At 33.6% G+C, this 19,539-nt stretch overlaps 3 protein-coding genes across 5 annotated transcripts; 1 reads left to right on the top strand and 2 right to left on the bottom strand.

The window, feature by feature from the left end:
- Positions 1-649: 649 nt before the first annotated feature.
- Positions 650-4,616, bottom strand: LOC146900132 (mitochondrial carnitine/acylcarnitine carrier-like protein). The gene is made up of 3 exons (XM_085733419.1): positions 4,483-4,616; positions 2,192-2,583; positions 650-1,436 (listed from the first exon to the last, which is right to left on the bottom strand). Exons 2-3 carry the CDS (start codon positions 2,581-2,583, stop codon positions 935-937), a joined length of 894 nt encoding a protein of 297 aa, XP_085589545.1. The 5' UTR covers positions 4,483-4,616; the 3' UTR covers positions 650-934.
- A 1,859-nt stretch (positions 4,617-6,475) lies between these two features.
- LOC146900133 (FAD-binding protein) lies at positions 6,476-9,679 on the top strand. Its single transcript, XM_085735055.1, has 8 exons — positions 6,476-6,672; positions 6,846-6,926; positions 7,730-7,797; positions 7,900-8,040; positions 8,222-8,263; positions 8,776-8,915; positions 9,188-9,325; positions 9,406-9,679. The coding sequence occupies exons 2-8, from the start codon at positions 6,847-6,849 to the stop codon at positions 9,532-9,534; spliced, it is 738 nt and encodes a 245-aa protein (XP_085591181.1). The 5' UTR covers positions 6,476-6,672; position 6,846; the 3' UTR covers positions 9,535-9,679.
- Positions 9,680-11,696: 2,017 nt separating this feature from the next.
- Positions 11,697-18,577, bottom strand: LOC146900134 (phosphoenolpyruvate carboxykinase (ATP) 1-like). Of its 3 annotated transcripts, none has more exons than XM_085732987.1 (13): positions 18,466-18,577; positions 17,801-18,041; positions 16,444-16,622; positions 15,714-15,867; positions 15,433-15,517; positions 14,974-15,074; positions 14,571-14,869; positions 14,100-14,273; positions 13,930-13,995; positions 13,146-13,324; positions 12,680-12,849; positions 12,407-12,575; positions 11,697-12,141 (listed from the first exon to the last, which is right to left on the bottom strand). In XM_085732987.1, the coding sequence occupies exons 2-13, from the start codon at positions 18,025-18,027 to the stop codon at positions 11,998-12,000; spliced, it is 1,947 nt and encodes a 648-aa protein (XP_085589113.1). In that variant the 5' UTR covers positions 18,028-18,041; positions 18,466-18,577; the 3' UTR covers positions 11,697-11,997. The 3 variants fall into 3 exon arrangements, with proteins under 3 accessions (XP_085589113.1, XP_085589114.1, XP_085589115.1); XM_085732988.1 differs by having other exon boundaries at positions 18,419-18,577; XM_085732989.1 differs by having other exon boundaries at positions 18,319-18,577.
- Positions 18,578-19,539: the final 962 nt, after the last annotated feature.

Below are 19,539 nucleotides of genomic sequence, written 5' to 3' on the forward strand. Positions count from 1 at the left end.
CTTCGTAAATTTATAATAGTATCCAATAAATACTCATTCTCTCCAACCTTCCACAAATTTTTTACAAATTTCTTAAATGAGACCAATTATTATCTATCGATAACTGTATATCATTACATTTCAATATTTTAATCTTTTAAAGGAGTGGAACCATCGGAGAGAGGGTACCTATTTGAGATCTTGTGCTCATTAGGTACCAAAATTATTTTTCTCCTAATGGAGGTACCTAATAGGTACTGTCTTAAACATGAGAGACCTTTCCATTGTGGATGGTTTTAATCTTTAAATATAAAATAATTTGATGTACTAAAATTCATGCATGCAGAGCCTGAGAGGTGTCTCATCATTTTGTGTATTGCATGCACGCAACCCTAGAGCATCCACAATAGTGGCAAATGGTTTTTAAATCACATGTACACATCATTCATTTATATTTTTTTTAATAAAAGTATCTATCAATGACTCAATAACTTTAATGATAGTAGTAAACTAAAATAAGCCTTTAAATATGTTCACTAATACGTACTTTAATACATGGTCCAAACTCCAATTTAAATCTGGACTGCATGGATCATATGACATTCCATGAATGGAATAATAAAAATAAAATAAAATTCAATAGTAAAAATTATTTAAAAATACTCAAACCTAATGAAAGAGGCACAGTTTAGCATATATAAAATGACTAATATATTACATATTTTGTTAAGATAGAAATCAATAATAAAAGGATGTATGTTGGTTAAAGAATGACTATGTTGGTTCAAGCAATAACAAACGACAAGCATGTGTGGCCATATGGATATGGTAATTAATGGAATGCAAAAGTTTTGGGAACAAAAGTGGAGAGAAACATGAGATTTTGTTTTTGTTTTTGGATAATAAGAACCATGAAAAATTTGATATTAAGTTTTACCATAATAATTTATCAAAATCATCCTAAAGCTGATCTTGTCATCTCATATGCCAAGAAGCATGCTGCATTTGCAGGAACACTTCTGCCCATTGCAGGACCAAAACCCTTGTATAGGCCTTTGAATCCCTCAGTGGCTTTAATCTTTCTGAAAGCATCAAATGAACCAGAATACTTAGGGTTCTTATAATCATCTACTTGAAGCACACTTTTAATAACATCAGTTGGGTAAACGATGCCCCAGAAAGAAGCACCAGCCAAGCCTCCAGCAACAATCAGAGAACCTTGGCTTAGGCCAGAGGTATCGGTGCCGCCTGCAAACTGTTGTTTTATTGCTTCATATACACCAAACATTATCGCGTTTCCAGGTATCTCGCGTCCCATTGTGGGAAGTAAGCCTTTGAAAAGACCTCTCACGCCCCCCTCTGATCGGAGAACTTGTCGGGTCACATCCATTGGTCCTCCATATTTAACAGCCACAGCTGCTGTTCCAGTGCCAGCAAGCGCACTTTGTGCTTGCAACCTAATGTTATTCAAAATGAAACCAAAAATTAAGTACAAAGTCGATACATAGTTTGAGTATCAGAGTACCTGTGTTTAAATAATATATGAAAAATCATAAGCAATAGCTAATCATATGACTAATCTGCTGCTGGATTCATTCAGTTTATTCTTATGACCATGGTTATCAAATCAAGTTTTATGTTGTGAATTGGAAGAACTATTTTCTGAAACGTGAATCGAATCTTATTATGAATCATACGATACATTACTGATTAAAATAAGACATTTTACGTAAAAAAACAAGTGACGTAGCAAAATCATGAGCTGATATATCATGTATGAATTTCAAAATAATTCAAGAATTAAGTTTTGAATCAAATGACAAAAGAAAAGTGACTGACTATTCAAAATTAAAATAAAAAAGTGGACGAGTACACTAAGTTTAGGTAAGATTCATTAGGGATTCAAGACGAAATACATGTGCAAAATAGATAGACACTGAGGATTTGTATCGATTGGGGTTCAATTTTTAATCAAATCAAAATACGCCTCATATTTATCGGAAGATACTGATAACCAATCTTATGACAATCTGGTTTATGTCAACTATGAGAGGACGGTTTATAGAGAAACAAATAAAAACTAAAAAGTTCTATTCTTTCCTAAAGAGATCAAAATCAATGAAAATTTAATAAAGGGAGGAGAATAAAGAACGTTAAAAATCTATACAAATTGATTGAAAGAAAAGGAAGAAAATTAGAACAGCTGACCTACCTGCATTTGATTAATTCAGTTGGACAAGCAAGAAAGGAAACAGCGACACCAGCTCCAGCTCCACAAACAAACTGTTGATTCACTGTGAGGTGAGCACCAGGATGGGACCTCACTAATGATTCCATTTGTCCCCTAACTGTAAACAGGACAGCATTGAAGGCTGCAACCGTAGCAAGCGGGGCGCCCATACCTTTGTATAAACCCCTTGGACCTTCGGCCGCTAACGTCTGCCTGACGGCATCAAATGCACCAGAATACCTGGGAGGCTGACCAGGGAGTGGTGTAGGTTGGCTTTGGAGCTTGACCTTGATGGTGTCAAAGGGATGTCCAACTATCAATTGCGCAGCCCCTCCAATGGTACCGGCTGCTAGGTCCTTAGCCACGTCTCCCATCTATAAAATATAATTTCCAAAGAGGGAATCAAAGGATTAGGATAATCAAATATGTGAAGTCAAATCAGTATTGTCAATCGCAGATCGTGCAAAATAGCAGTTTGATTAAATTTTGCTACGTTACAATGCAATAACGTTGTAATAGCCACTATTTGACAACACTTTGTACTAAATCGCATGCGGAACAATACGGATTCGTTAAAATCCTGCCACGTTATACCATGGCTATTTGAAAACAATGAGTCAGATTACTATTACACGAAATGTATGAATTATGATCCTTGAGAAAACTTCCCTTTAAAAATTACACAAGATCAGAACAAACATCTTTAGACTAAGCTTTAGCTCTGACGGAATTCTTACTTTTTCCGAAACTTGGTGTCTTTGTTTTCTTATCGAAAATTTCATTTTTTTTTTTTTTATGTTCAAGACATATCTTTTCAGGGAACAAATAGTGCTAAAAAGAAAGCCAAACTTCACATGGTAAAGTATTGAAACTGAAATTATTAATAACTTAGCAGGGGGCATACTACTGCTTCAGTTTTTCCGTAGCAAAGCTCGATGAAGTTTTAATGACAAGCTAAAGTCTTTTGCTTTATCACATATCCAATTTTGTTGTCTAATACAAATTTAAGAGGGCTCAATCATATACAGTTGATGAAAAGATACAAGATAACAAGTGAAACCGATTAAATCAAAGTTTGTATTACCAGAACATATATTAAGAAGGATAAGATTCTCAGTTTATAGATATACAAGGTACATCATAGTCCATATACAAGTATCACATCGGAAAAGAATCGGCAACAAAAAAGAATTTGAAAGTTTGTTAAGTAATTTCTGGTTCAGATTTTGATACGTCAAACAAGAAAATACTCAACCTTCCACCCTCGTTTGTTTTTTGTAGATTACAAAAACAGTGACAGATTGTTTGACATACAATTGCTCAAGAAAAGCGGGATGTCTTATTTTAGGCACAATCAAAATCAATACCTCTATAACCTATTTACAAAGGAAAAAAACTGAAAAAATAATAGTTGACTTTTAGTTCAATCCAAGGTTTAAAAATGTGTATCCAAAGAAAAGAAAAAAAGAAGTTTAAAATTGTGGTTGCAATCCTTGATATTGCTAGAAATTGCACTCAAATGCAACTATACAGCCTCAACTAGAGTCACATTGCAATTACAGCGACATCAAAAACCTTCTTGTCACGGCCGAGATAGCGAGATAGCAATCATGATCTTTTTAATAACCCTGGATCACTCACAAAGCACCACGCATATACACAGACACGACAAAAGACAACGTCTTAAAAATAATTAAAATCCGTAGACAATGGCGGAGCCAGACCCTAGCTTAGGGGTTCAAACTTTTGAGTTCTTGAGCCTTTCGGATTAAGAAATATTCAGGAGGCTCAAAATGCAAAATATATAGGGGTATATCTGCATTTTTCTAAGTTAAAAGGGTTCTTAAACCCCCTGCCTCCACCATTGTTTACATAGCACCGACACTTCAGATCAAAGCGTTAGTGTCTGACACGTGTCAGAGTTTGATGTCAACACAATACTAACACATGTGATTACATTAATCTTTTTCATGTTTATAAATTACTACGAGTTTCTATGTGGCAGTGTCAGTATGGTGTCTGGCGTTCGTGTCTGCCACCGTGCATCGTACACTAAAACAGTTGCACTACAAAAGTGACACCGAGCAATGATACTGATATGATAGAATATAGCAGGCAATTCTGGTTAAGGGTCACAGTTCAAAATTCAAAACCATGAATGAAACATAAAAACACTAATTTTCAATTAAACAACAACAGAATCAAGAAGAATACACATTATTACATGCTAAGAAGTTATTCCTAATAACTTGGAGGTAAAGCTAGAATCTTACTGAGCTGTAGCAACTGAATCCAAAAGAATGAATCGATCAATGAAAGGTGAAAAATGAGCGAAATCCCAACACTTTGTAGCGTTAAAAGAATCTGAGAGATGGGTTATGGTGACGTGGTAGAATCTAAAGACAATGAAATGAAATGAAATGAAAGAAAAAGGGTAATTGAATATGAGAGAGAGCCACAAGATGATTGAGATGAGGACAAGGGAGAGATGTGGTTGAAATGTAGTAAGAAATGGATTGGTGGGATTGGAAAAGGGAAGATTGGGAATCAGAGGCACATAAGGCAGCTTTAAGCCACGCTCTCTTTTCAGCATGGATCCAAAAGTCACTACTTTTTTTTTTTGTTTGGGTTTGGTTAAGTAATTTGGTGAATTTTTTCTTAGTAATTTACACTCTGTTTGGTACAAGAGAAACAGGTGAGAGAGAAACACAGGCGAGAGAAAGAGGGAAGAAGTGTGGTCTTTCTCCTGTTTGGTGCACAAGAGAAGTAGGGGAGATTGATAAAAACAGCATGGGTCTCACATGTTTTTTCTTCTTCGCTGATATGCGAAGAAAGAAGGAAGAAAAACATTCTTTTTATGTTATTCCTATATTATCCTTGTTTCTATGCTATCTCAAAACTCAGTTGTGCCACATCTCAAAGGTGCAAAGCATTCTTATAAAATACAGTACACTTTTTATAAAAAGAACAAGGAAACTAAACCGTTACAATGGCGAAACTTGACTTTTTTCATTTAATTTTTGTGGATAAACATAGAGTGGAGAAGTGCACAAGCAGCAACACCGTTTGAATGAATACTTTGCTGTGTTTTGTTTTGTTTTGTTGCATAGAGTAGTTTTTGGGATTGATATGGTTGTGGGGTTGGGGTGTGATGAGTTAATTAATTAAATTTAAATGCAAAAGGTTTTTTAATATAAGGGTATTTTAGTATTTTTATACATAGCTAACACTTCTCTCCTTTCTATTTCTCTTCTCTTTTTCTTCTACCAAACAATCTATCAAATCTACTCTATTTCTCATCTCTTTCTCTCTTCCCACACTCTCTCTTACCTATTTCTCTCTTCACAACTTCTCTTCTCAACCAAACACACCCTTAGTGATTAGAAACTGCCTTAATGACCTACAGAAACAATCCGAGTTTGATTATTTTGTGGAATAATTATTGATCGGTTTTAACCGAACTCCGGATTATTAAGACATCTTTTTCCTAGGAACGGAAGGGTTAACAAAAAAAATCTTACGGTGAATAAGTGGAGAATTCATATTCAAATATGACTTTCTACATATTACAATTTCTCTCTCAACCTAACTCAAAAATTAGTGGATATGACCAAATCGGCTCAGTAGTATAACTGATGATTATTTTACTTCGCTCAATCCGAAGTACCTATATGATTCAAGTTTTGGTTTGACCTTTTACTTCGCTCAATCCGAAGTACCTATATGATTCAAGTTTTGGTTTGACCTAATTCAACTTAAACGACGTACACTCATATACTTTACTAAAGTTTGTGTACATTTACAATTTTGTAAAGTTCTGTAGTCTCTTGCCACCAATTTGTTCAATCCCAAATTTGTGACGTACATTATTGAAAGGCAGACTCAATGGTATAACTTGTACTTTTAATGTTTGTCCTTCGTTAAACCACATCACAATACCACGTCATAATTATTTTATCTCAAGTACAAGTTGTTTAAAATATCAAAGTAACCTTTTGTCTATCAAACATCATACAAGTCTTAAAATTGTTCTTTCTCAAAAACAAAAAAAAAGTCTTAAAATTGTTCAACATTTTAAAAATTTGTATGTGTTGTTCTATCATATTATGTCGTGTTGTTTTGTCTTGTGTTGTCCTAATATACTTTACCGGATTAAACCCACTATAGAGTACTCCCTCTGATCACATTTATAAGCAAAAACCAACTTTTTAGATACATTAAATAATCAATGTACCTAAAAAACTATTTTTTGCTTATAAATGTGAGTATTTCGTAGTGTGACCAGATTTTTAAGGGGTGGGTGTGAATAGAAAAAATCTTAAAACATTGTTTTTGAAAATGAGATAACCTAGTTCATTTCCCTGTCTCTCTCCCCTCTCCCTCGCGATACAACACTGTTCCACTCTGTCGTGCGACTCCTCCTGCCACCGCTTCCCCCTCCACCAACGCCCACGCCGTCACAGGTATTCTCTTCAACGCCACTTCTTCTTCTATGTACTCAGTTACTTCATTCTCCGCTCCGGTTTTTAAAACACTGAGCTCAATCAAGATAGTGAATGGTATTTGTACTTTGTAGTGTCTCTTCTCACATATAATAAGCTATTTTGTTATTAATACTTTTTCATATAAAATGCAGAATGGTAAGCATGGAAGAAGACAAGTCAATTTCTGACTTTCAGAAAGAAATTTTCAACAAATTCAAAGATTTCATGACAGGGTAATTGCTAAGTTTTTTTTTTTTAACTATTTCCTGAAATAATTGGTAATATACACTAGTTTTATTTGCTTTTAAGTAAATAAGTTTTATGCTTGTCTTTATTGTATCTTTATAATTGAAATTTCTTTGGAATATGTTGGTTGAAAACACTCACACTTCAGATTAAATGCAATTATATTGGTTATCTGACACTGACGGACTCCGACATGACATTGACACTTTTGATTACATACAATCACTTCTATTTTCTCACATTATTACCGATGTCAACATGTTGATGCTACTGTGTTTGTGTCCGTGTCAGTGCTTCAAGTCATAGTTTTTAGGAAGCTAAGTAGCTACTGACACTATATCCAATTCATCTCTATATGAATAATGAAACAAATTATTTGAAAGTACTATTTTTTGCAAGTACTAACATATTATGCATAGTTATAATTCTTTATATATGTCCCCGTGAGCTTAGCTCAATTGGTAAGGGCAATGCATAATATATGCAAGGTCCAGGGTTCGAACCACGGACACCACCAAAAAACAGAATTCTTGATATATGTTATATTTTTTTAGAAATACATAATAAAGAACTGATTTTTAAGACCTACAAACCATACAAACACTAACCAGTAACCCTCTCCTAGTGGCTTCAAGATAATTAGATCTTGATATTCATTAACTTAAGGCAATCCTTATATAAAATGTTTTATTTTTTCGGAATTATTGCTGCAAAGGCATAATTTTGTACTTGTGTTATCATAGAATATATCTGTATAATTTCATATTTCTGAACAGCTACTCTATGATAGGATTACAAAGATTGATGAATTAGGAACTGCTGGAAGTAAGCTGCTGTCTGGCTTTCAACAAGCATTAGGTATTTTTCAGAATTTTGTTAAACATATGTTAGGAGTTAGTGTAAAATCATAATAATGCTATCTTTTCAATGATGTTTTATCCTTTTGCTTTTGTCGTGCAGAGTTCATTCGCAAGCCTGCTATAGACAAAAATTCTAAATTAGTCAACAGTATCATTAAAGCTAACGAAACTGAAAGACTTAAAGCCTATATCAACTTTGATTGTAAGAATCGCAAAGATGTTGTCCAGAATGCAACCAATTGTAAGTGCAATTCTTATTTTTTGGTAGTTAAGAGGAAGGGGTTACATGTTTCATTACGAAACATGTTATTTCTTATATTGACGTTTAATTAATACTCCTTTTTAATCTTATTTAACTGTTTTGCTATTTCTTTTCCCTAACTATATGATTGTTACAATATGGCAAAAAATGCATATGAAAGTGGGCTCGTGTAAACAAGGACTTCTTCACCTAATAAGAGAAGGTATGACTTTTTTTATATGATTGATTACTTACTGCTATGGATACGTGTACACACACACACACAAACATATTTATGCTACCGGGGGTTGAATATTCATTTCTGTTGTAACCATTTGAACTGTTATGCCTTTATTTATGTTGTCTTAGATCGTTTTTATGGCTTATATTTAACATTTGTGCCTGGAATAAACAACCTGTCAGCTTAATTTCATTTTTCAATTTGCATTACTTTACCCTTAAAGGACATCCTTCCGACGCCTCCATACAATTTCTTTTTTTTACATACTTGAGTTGTGTTTGACAAACTGGCTATTGTTAATGTAAATATTCTTACTAACAAAATCAAGTCCCCTTTCTTACAGTGAGATAAGAGGAATAAGTTGTTTGTCCAGCTTTTTATTGAGTTTTGTGTTATATATATTGTTTGGGTGTAAATCTTATGTCATAACCATCTTGGTGATCTTGCCTTCTTTCTTGTAGTTTGACAATTAAATGGTCGGTTATGTCTTGCAGTGAAGGTAGTACTTGATGAACTTGATGATATAAAGGCCAATGTAACAAATGTTGCACAAAGAATGCATGCAAAGTTATCAGCCCTTTCAGATCCTGATATTGATGTTAAATTGAATGAGCTACGAATCGATAATGATGTGGTAATATTATTAATTCTTGAATTGAGAGTATTTCTTATGCAATTTCTTTCTTTTTTTACATGCACTGTCTGATTTAAAGCTTTATACTGATAGAGACATGTCAAGATTGTCAAAATGTTTTTGAATAAAAATGCATCAATAGATTAGCAATTGGTTGGGAAGTTATACACCTCTACTAGATTTGTGCATCATTTACATGCTTTTTGATATAAATGTAACAGTGGAAGTTATGGATTTCTAGCTCACTAGATTAGCAATTGCTTCTTACTCAGGACAAAAATGCTGCTTGCGGTCATTCTGGAAGTACTGATGTCACAGCTACAAATAGTAAGGAAAAAACTGATTATACAAATTTAGCTTTCCTTATGGTTGGCATATACGAAATGGTCCAACAAGATTATTTGATGCAGGTAAAACTAATGAAAAAATTTGTTTGTAACCTTACTGTCAGTCGAATGAAGAACTCTTAAAATATTCCATTTTGTTACAGGAAAGGATCGTCTCTGCTTTAGATCTTAACATGTCAACGGAAGAACTGGAAAACTACTGCCAAATGTGGTCTTTGCATCCCTTCATAAATGATGAAATCACTCATCAGGCTTGGAAATACATTCGCTGAACAGTCTTTTGTTTTTATTGTATAGAATCAGTTACCATCAGGCTAGATAAAGTTTTTGCCCTATTTAGAAAGAATTCTATTTAAAGGATGGCTCTAAGAGTTATGGTATTCAGATCCTAATGCAATGTTTGGTTCCGCGGTAGAATTGCAATTCTCACATTCCAAGGCTTCTTTTACCGTGATTTTGTGAAGCTGGAAATTCTAGCTTCTCTTTCACCGCACGGCTGCATCAACTCAACCGCTACACCAAACAAGCACAAATCTAATTGGAATATAACACTTCAATCTGAATATTTTTCTTTCTAATAGCAAGGATTGTAGAAGTATTTATATGCGTGAGGGGTATAATCTAAATGCAATTGTGGTCCTATAAAATTTGTTTACAATCAATAACAATATCTCAACATTCTCCTCAAGGTGGAGCATTTATATCATAAGTATCTATCATGTCAACCATATAAATTTTCTGAAGAGACCCTGTATAGATTTAGTAAAGATATCAAGTTTGTTCTTAGAATTGACATAGGAAGTTCTAATATAGTGATATGTTATAGAAGCTAATAAATTAGAGACAAGTGAAGGAACTGGATGAGAAACTCTAGAATCCTAGATCTCATTGAGTGAGATAGGCAAACACTATAATTACCAGAACGAGCCAGTGACTCAAGCACTTTGTAGCAAAGTTGGCAACCACAAAAATTAGGTCTAAGCAATCAGAAATACGCTTAAAAACACAATGAATAAAGTCTATTTTTCGTAATGACAAAACGAACTAACAGCAACTGCAAGTAACAACCAATAACTGGTTGAACATGCACCGACAGAAAGGTGTTTGGGCAAGTGGACGTAAGTTTGTGCTGAAAATGAAGCGGAGGCGACAATGAATATTTTGGAGTTAGAGTTTTCAGGAAAATAGGTATATGTAGTCTCAGGACTGGTTTGGGAACATGTTTTGAAGGTGTAATGCTGCAGGAGTGCTTTTTTTTTCTTCTTCCCATTGCTTTATGAGGTGTGTTGTCACACAAGGTAATCCTCATGTAGATTGAAGACTCGGGTGAGACTTTTTGACTAGTGAGACTAAGGATATAGGAATGGTGTATATGATATGCGTACGGCTGAGAGCATTCTTGTGTAACATAGTACAGCTGACAGGTGCTGATGACAGCACCAGTACATGCTAAATGCTGAAATACTAAACTAGAAGAATATTATGGAACTGGTATTGAGAGGTTGGTGGCTTGTGCTAAAAGAGTATAATACTAAACTATAATACTTGTGGTCGCATAATTCTTATATATGGGCAATTTCCACACACACAAAAATTCTTATATATGGACAAATCAATAGGATCTAAAGGATGCTGAGATCATGAAAGTTTTAATAATTGAGGTGATATTTGCAAGTGCTTGAGGTTATCATTCGGTAAGAGTTTTAGTTGCTAGGCGTGGTTGTAATCGTGTAATAAGCATATGTGCTGAAGTGTTGAAACTTGAAGAAGGTTGACTGTGTTTGATGTGAGGGTGTAAAATGTTGCTTTATCTCATTTGACGCATATAAAAGTTGTAAGATAGTGTCTATCAATCTGATGATCCCGCAACAGACCAACAAACTAGACCAGAATCAAAGAAATACTTGGGACACACCTTAAACTTGGGATCCACAAGTTGAAAGGGTTCCCAACATAATCGGGAAGGGAAAGTGAGTCAGAGGACAAACTTGGCAGCATGAGTAGACACCAAAATGGTGGCACGTGGTGCTTGGTCACCCAAAATCTCGAGGGGTGTTGCCGGCATGTGGAGACATTTCAAATGACAGGGTTCATCCTAATTGCAAGTCAGTGACTTTCGATTTAGATGGTAGGGTACGTGTCATTATCAATTTTGGTGACTAGCTGATGACTACTCTTGGATAAAACAATTGTTTTCTTTAGACAACAAGAAGCAAACTGAAAAAATAATGACTAGGGTTAGCCTTGGTGGCTGCTGAACCCTCATAAGTGAGAGGAAACTTTCGTAGGTTTAAGGTTTAGTGTTTAGCCTTGGTGGCAGCCGAACCCTCTACAATGAACCTGAAATAAACCGTAAAATACATAGAATATATAATTATTTTAAAAACTTATGCAGAAATAAAATCAGTTAGAAATAACAGTCTGAAAAGATAGATAGATAAATAAATATATATTGCTTCCAAACATATTTTATAGCAAGCCTTGACTTTTAATATCCCTCTCAACTTTTCTGCCAAACCAAAAACAAAAAGACAGCAGAAATTCATTTGCAATAGCAACAAAAAGACATAAACTTTCTTCTAAGTTTTCAGGCATGATCGCGATCTTGTACTTAAATATCGCCTTTTCTTCAAATTCAATCAATAAATCAATCAATCAACAAATGCAAAATCAAAAGACATTTGATGCAAGAGAGGAAGAGTGTGGTAGGAAGGAGTGACTCAGTTTCCTAAGCATCAAAAGATTGGACCAGCTGCAAGAATATCTTCTGTCAATTTGTTGTCACCTCCAATCGTATAGTCAGTGAAGGTTTCAAAGTTCTTCTTGAATAATCCAGCCAACTTCAACAGTGTCTCAAAGTATGCGTTTTTGTCTGACCACTGCAATAAAAAAAAATATCCAATGCTTAAAAGACTTTAAAAATGGATATGACTGAATATTGAATAGGTTTAGGGAGCAAGGTTTTAAATAAAGCCCCAAAATCGTGATCTGGTTGGTGACATAACAGTCTGTTATGTAACAGTTTTTGATGTTGTCAAAACCATAACATGAACGCAATTGAGGCAGCATTAGCCACATTTGACTATGATTTTAAATCACACTGGTTGCTATTTAAAACCCTGGTAGAGTTCAAGAGGAACTAACCGTGTTCTGGGGGTCAAGAATTTCTGAGGGGACTCCTTCCACTTCAGTAGGAATCTCAAGCCCGAAAATCTCAGTCTTCTTGTACTGTACATTCAAGAGGCTTCCTGAATGAATAGCATCAATAATTTTTCTTGTATAGGCAAGTTTAATGCGATTTCCGCTACCATAGCTGCAGTTTGACAAAAACATGAACCAAGTTAACTTCAGATTCTATAAGAGAGAGAAAAAAAAATCAACATTTTAATGATCACATTCATAACTAAAAACGCATACCTTCCACCAGACCAACCAGTGTTAACAAGCCATCCATTAGCACCATGATTTTGCATTTTTTCAGCAAGCATGGCTGCATACTTTGTAGGATGTAGCATTATGAATGCTGCACCAAAACAAGCCGAAAATGTTGCTTGTGGCTCCTTTATTCCCTCTTCTGTTCCAGCCACCTTCAGTTATGATCCATAAAAGAATTAATTAGAGACACATAAAGAATCAATATTACCTTATGTAGTGCCGACACTTTAGGTTGAAGACACGTCTGAGTGTCCAACATGTGTTAGTGTACAACACTTAACCTACTGAGCATATGATTATATGCAATCACATTTGTTTTTTCAAATTATAACCAAAGTGTCTACGACTACGTGTCAACGCAGGTGTTGTGACTTATGTTTATGTCGGTGTTTCATACATTATCAAGATAATGTATAGGAGAGGGGTAAGTTAGTATGTTAGACATTACCAAAGCTGTATATCCACTGATGAAATGATACATTGTCTGTGACAGGCTCAGCTTACTAACAGGTGGAAGCACACCAAATGCATCACATGCCAAAAGTATCACATTCTTTGGGTGAGGACCAACACATGGTAACTTCGCATTAGGAATGTACTCAATTGGATAAGCTGCACGAGTATTTTCTGCAATACAAAAATCAATTCAATCAAAATCAATTTTCGCCACCATAGAATCAAACACTCACTTAGACAATAAACAATAAAGTTGACTAAATTCATCATCATATACACATGGCTTACATTTTTATTTTGGTATAAACCACAGCTATTATTCATCTGATTGTAGTTAGTTTTAGGTGAAAAAAAATCATATTTAGATACATACATGTGAAAAGCGAGTTTAACAATAAAACTTAGGGCTTCTCTCAAAAAAAAAAAAAAAAAAAACTTAGGGCTGGAATGTTTTGAGGCAAAATCCGAACTTCAAATTAAAACCATTTTCGGAGGCAAAATCAATTCTAAATAGACCAAAATCAAATTTTTAAGTCTTCAGAAACACTTTTTACTGTCTCAAAAGTGAATCCAAACATGCACTAAGAATATATTTGAAAACACATTACAATAGTGTTTCTCACGTCCCTAGGCAACTTAACCGTGAATCCGTGACTTCTAAGTTGATCACAGTGGAAATTCACTGTGGATCAGAAGCTAGACATTAGAGCTTCTAAAAATCACGGTAGATCTCACACTTATTTATTGAATAACTAAAAATCAAAGTCATTACTTACCAGTAACCGATTTGTCTGTATAATCAACCTCTCGAAAATGCTCATCAAAAACAACATTCTCCACAACTGATAAAGCAAGTGATGAAAAACATCAAAATTCATATTTCTCATAAGAGGTAAATAAAGATGAAGATCGATATTAAAGTAGCCTTAGATTAATAGAGTAATACCTGTACCGAACTTGATTGCATTCCAGATATCAGGTTCTTTCTCCCTAGAGAGATCAATGCACTTTGCATAGCAACCACCTTCAATGTTTGAGACACCATTCTGACTCCAACAGTGCTCATCATCTCCAATCAAGTACCTATTATGATCCGTTGAAAGAGTAGTTTTTCCGGTACCTAACATACATGATTATAAAAGGAAAGGGTAAATAAGAGTCACATGACACTTCCATTTAACTATGATAACGCTTCTAATCGTTATCAACCTATATATCTAATAAAGATACTTATAGGTAACACTTTCAAAGTGTTATCTTAGTTGTATTTCAGATAATGCTCTTTCAAAACTAGTTTACACTGAATGTGCAAATCCATTAGATCCTAATTTAAATGCATGCTTTGGAACATTCAATAACATGCACTCAAATGAAAGGAGAGTATGATTAGTTAGAGGAAGATATAGATAGTATATACCTGAGAGTCCAAAGAAGAGAGCAACATCACCATCTTTGCCCATATTGCAGCCAGAATGTAAGGAGAGGATTTGACGCTTAGGCATGAGATAATGCATGACACTAAAAAGACCCTTTTTCATTTCACCAGCATATTGTGTTCCAAGAATGACCATTTCCTTCCTTGCGAGATTAAGATCAACGCTTGTTGAAGATGTCATGTAATGTGTATAACGATTACATGGAAACCTTCCTGCATTATAAATAGTGAAATCTGGTGTGCCGAAATTCTCAAGCTCTTTAGGAGTTGGTCGAATGCACCTGCGTTGTACATGAAAACTGGTCTGTATACGGATTTAACAATGGAACTAAAAATTGTAGTTTGTCTGAAGAAATTTTTTTTAGCTTAACCTATAATAGCTTACATGTTGTGCATAAAGAGTGAATGATAAGCCCTGGCAGAAACAATCCTGACTTTGATTCTGTTCTCTGGATCCCAGTTCAAGAATTGATCATTCACAAAAACCTGAAAATTCAATTATATAGTTTAAGAATTCTATCTATTTCAAATTCAGTCTCAATTACATTTTTAGTCTATTATGTAATATGATTGTTCAATGTTAGCCTACATGGCACCATAGGTCTTAATTGTTGCAAACTTTGGATCATTTTAGTAATGCTGACATATAACAAGAAATGCATTCTTAAGGTGCAATTCACCAGAGAGACTAATTAATTTTGTTTCCTTGTTTGTCTTAACTTTCTACTAAGAAAAAAATGACTATAATAATCTAGAGTTCGATCGGAAGATAAGTAAAACTTAATTGCACCAATATGAAAATTCATTTTACATAGAAAGGAGTATAGAGAAAGTGAGAAATGACCTTGTCCAAAGAGTTCAAGTAATCAACAGCTCTTTCCCTATTCACCATGAAACTGTGCTCGTCCATCTCAATGTTAGGGGAACCCCTTCAAAGTAAAATAACAATTTTAGCATCGAATAGGGGAAAAACGTAGAAAAATATATAACACGGACTTGTATTAATATTCGATAAAATTGTTTTCGGAGTCTCTTAACTAAATTTCAAGTTAGTCTTTAATATGAAAAAGAATATACATAACATAATTAATTATATATGGTGCACATTAAATAAAAGATACTTACTTTCCCCACCAAAGCTCCTTCTCAGTGAGATCATCCTTGACGACACGCTTATCTCTTGGACACCGTCCGGTCTTGGCTCCCGAAAGTGTAGCCAATGCTCCAGTCGAAGTTATGAACGATCCTTTCTCATACTTTATCGCTTGCTCATACAGTTCTGCAACATCCTTTCACAGTTACTAATAGTTTTGCTAATATACATCATCATTTTTTTCACTAGTTGATAAGTAGATTTTACGCTTAAGGCAAATTCTACGGTACACCATTTTGATAGGTGTCCGCCATAGACCAACACTTAAAATGTACTCAAGGTATATTTTCGAAGAAGAAGTTCACGATCAGCATCATTCTAACGAGTGACGTGGTAACATAATTGTTGTCAATTTAAAAAATAATGAGTGACTCAACTCAAAAAACTCTCATTTTCTTTTGATTTTGTCAAATATCAAGTCACACTGACTCACTTATATAAAGATAAGTATGATTGTGAGCTTCTACTTTTGAAAGATAGTATTATTCCTAGTTGATATTTTTAGTGATTTTCAAATGTCGACATGCATTGTGGACCATCTATCAAGGTGATTCACGGTATAATCCGTTGTTGACTATGCATATTGATCAATTGTTTTGGACATATATTTGTTAGAGAAAACATACTAACACAATAATTATGAAAACGTAGAATGATAAAGTACATATAAAAAATGAATGAAAAGAAAGAGTAAAAGAGAACCTGCAGGAGAGAGATTGTAGAGAACATGAGTAAACTTGAGGGAACTGTCACTAACAGCAATGGTGGGTGTGATACGTTGATGAGGAACATGAGCAACCCTTTGTGTTTCCAAACTGCTAGCTGGATCTCCCTTCACTACTTTTGGTCCAGTTTCTCTTGCAAATGATGCTAGAGATGCACTGTTTCAACAAATTCAATGATTCATTATTATAGACTCAAAATTTAGGGAGACAATATTTTTCCTATAATAACTTATATCATTGAATTTCAGTTTATTATTAACTATATGTTGTTTTTGTGGTCGCCACAGTTTTCAAACTCGCAAACAAACACATGCTATTACTTTTAACTATACTCTAATTAATTTGATATTTTACTATTTCTTTCATGAGAGAATTTTAGTTTTAACACATTATCAATATTTTGAAATACAAAATATAAGATTTTGAAATACCAATCATAAGATTTTTTTTTTATTATTAACCAATCATAAGATTTTTGTTCCTCTAAAAAAAGGCATAAGATTTTTTTATTTTTTTTTGAACGGAAAAGCATAAGATTTTTGTTACTTTGACGATAGGAAATATTAATTAATTCTTAATTGTGTGTACTAACCTTATTAAAAACTAATAGTTTGTTGTACCAAAAAAAAAAAAAACTAATAGTTTGTTTTTTTGACTGGTAATTAAACATTAGTAATACTTATGAAATGAAAGAAAGCTGTAAAATGATTAAATAATATATAGACATATTTACAACTGATGTAGTGAAAATAAATACCAAGAAATAATTATTTTTTAAAAAACTAATCGAATTATTTTTGTCATGAATATTAATTATTACTTTCACGTGTTTTTTCTTCCCATTATTTTGTTATTTTGGACCAAAGAAACATGACTATATTTTTTCCTAATACAGCAAGTAATAATACCTACCAAATATTCCTTCAAAAATAAATAAAATACCTACCAAATATTATAGAAAAATAAAAGACACTAAACTTGTTAAAACACGTTTTCTTTGTGAACAAAAATTACACCTCACATGACCAGATCCTAAAAGCTAGAGGGAAAGGACATGGAGGAAAAGAATAGGAGGAAATGGTTCTATTCATCACATTGTTTACATTTTTTAGGTGATTAATTAAGAAATAAAAAATTTATTGCATAATGTAAATGAAATCCAATCATGTCACCATACTTGTCGTAATTAAAGAAAATACAAATACATGAACATTTGTTAAACACATAAATGCAATGGTCACTTCTAATGTAACAACAATACATATATACTTGGATCCTTCGCAACAGCTGCACTGCATCGTGCAGCTATTACAAAGGATCCAAACAAATAATACCTGATAGATTGGAGCTGTTGTTTTTGACGGTTGTCCTCGGAATGAGTAGATAAATCTACCTGAGATCCAGAGGGAGTAGTATTTTTCTTCTTCTGCAGAGAGTGAAGCTCGTCAATGGTGTTAGCCTTTACTGTTTGAACACTTCCTTCATCATCAGAAAGCTGTTTGTTGTTCACATTATTATCATGTGTCTCATTTTCCATTGCAACGTTGTCACTTGCTGGCATCTAATTATAATTATCTGCCATTAACAAATACACACATCAACAAACAAATTTGTAACATTAACTCATAATATAGTAATATTTTCAAATTCTATCATTGCATGGTTAAAGATCATGACACTAGGACATGTGAGATTTATTATGATCCACAATTACATGAAATTGTGACAATACATGCATGTGTTACATAACTATATAACCTATAAAGCACCGACGCACACAATGATATCGGACATTGTGACACATTCATAGCTATGTTGACGGTAATAATTTAAAAAATGAATTAATTGATACATTTACTCATATACGTCTTTGATCAGAAGTGTCAGTGCTACAGAAACTATAACAATAACTTAGCATGCATATATGCATTTGTATATGTAGATGTATATACATAAATGCGTGTGAGAGAGATTGTTTAATGTAGAGAAATGAGAGAACCAGAATTTGGAGCTTGTTGAGAAATGAGAGAACCAGAAATGAGAGCTAGTTTAAAGAGAGAACGTAGGGAGTAATGAGATGCAAAGAAAGAAAACCGTTACAATGTTTTTATGATGTAGCTTCCAAGTGTGGCTTTTTAAAGGGTAAGAGAAAAAGTAAACATGATTAAACCATATTATCCCTAACCTTAGGGTCAAGGTCTTAAAATAGAATAGTTCCAATTTCCAAATCACATATACGAGAATCTGACTCAGATAAAATGTCTTTGCTTCCCTGCATTTAGTATGCCTCAATTTACTACCCTTTTTTACTCCATAGAAGTATGACATGTGGCAAAAATAAAATGGAGTGGACAGGGATAAATGGAATTATTTTACTTCCATAAACCTCATTTTTGCAAAATGCATTAACATCTGCACATTGTCCAAATTAAATTAGATGTATTTAAAAAAATTGCATATATTAGAGAGAATATTATATGTGTATTTGATTTTTTTTTAATAAAAATTGGCACCTCTTGCAAGTCCACTTATAATTTCGACCATTTGGACTGATTATCAAATTAATACTTACGGAGGCAATTGATTGATTGAACACGATTTTATCGACTCTCAACCTCGAAATTGGTAACTTCTAAGATTTGAACTCGAGTTTTGGGGTCCACTTTCTTATGAGACAATTTGCTTCCGCTTGATTATTGTTAAATTAGTTGTATTTAATTACTTCGATGCAAAACATTACAAGTTTTAAAATATGTATTTTGAATTTTCATTTTTTTTATATGTAGATAGATGAAATGACAATAGTCATTAAAAATTCACACACCTAAATGAATGGACAGGGTTTGAACCTCAAACACGACGTCTGACTTAACAATTTCAGCTCTGCTAGTTGAGCTAACGATTTCGGCATTTATATTTAATATCATAATATACGAAATACATTTATAAAATAAGTTTTTAATAATTTTCTTCATAATATATTTAGTTAATTAAAGTTTCTTAACCTCTGGTACAAAAAAAAATAGTTTCTTAATCTTAAGAATTATGTTTTGCACAACCCATTATATAAATG

This window comes from Medicago sativa, chromosome 8 (assembly GCF_051527215.1).
Source record: "Medicago sativa cultivar Bolivia chromosome 8, Bolivia_mono, whole genome shotgun sequence".
NCBI classification, from domain to species: Eukaryota; Viridiplantae; Streptophyta; class Magnoliopsida; order Fabales; family Fabaceae; genus Medicago; species Medicago sativa.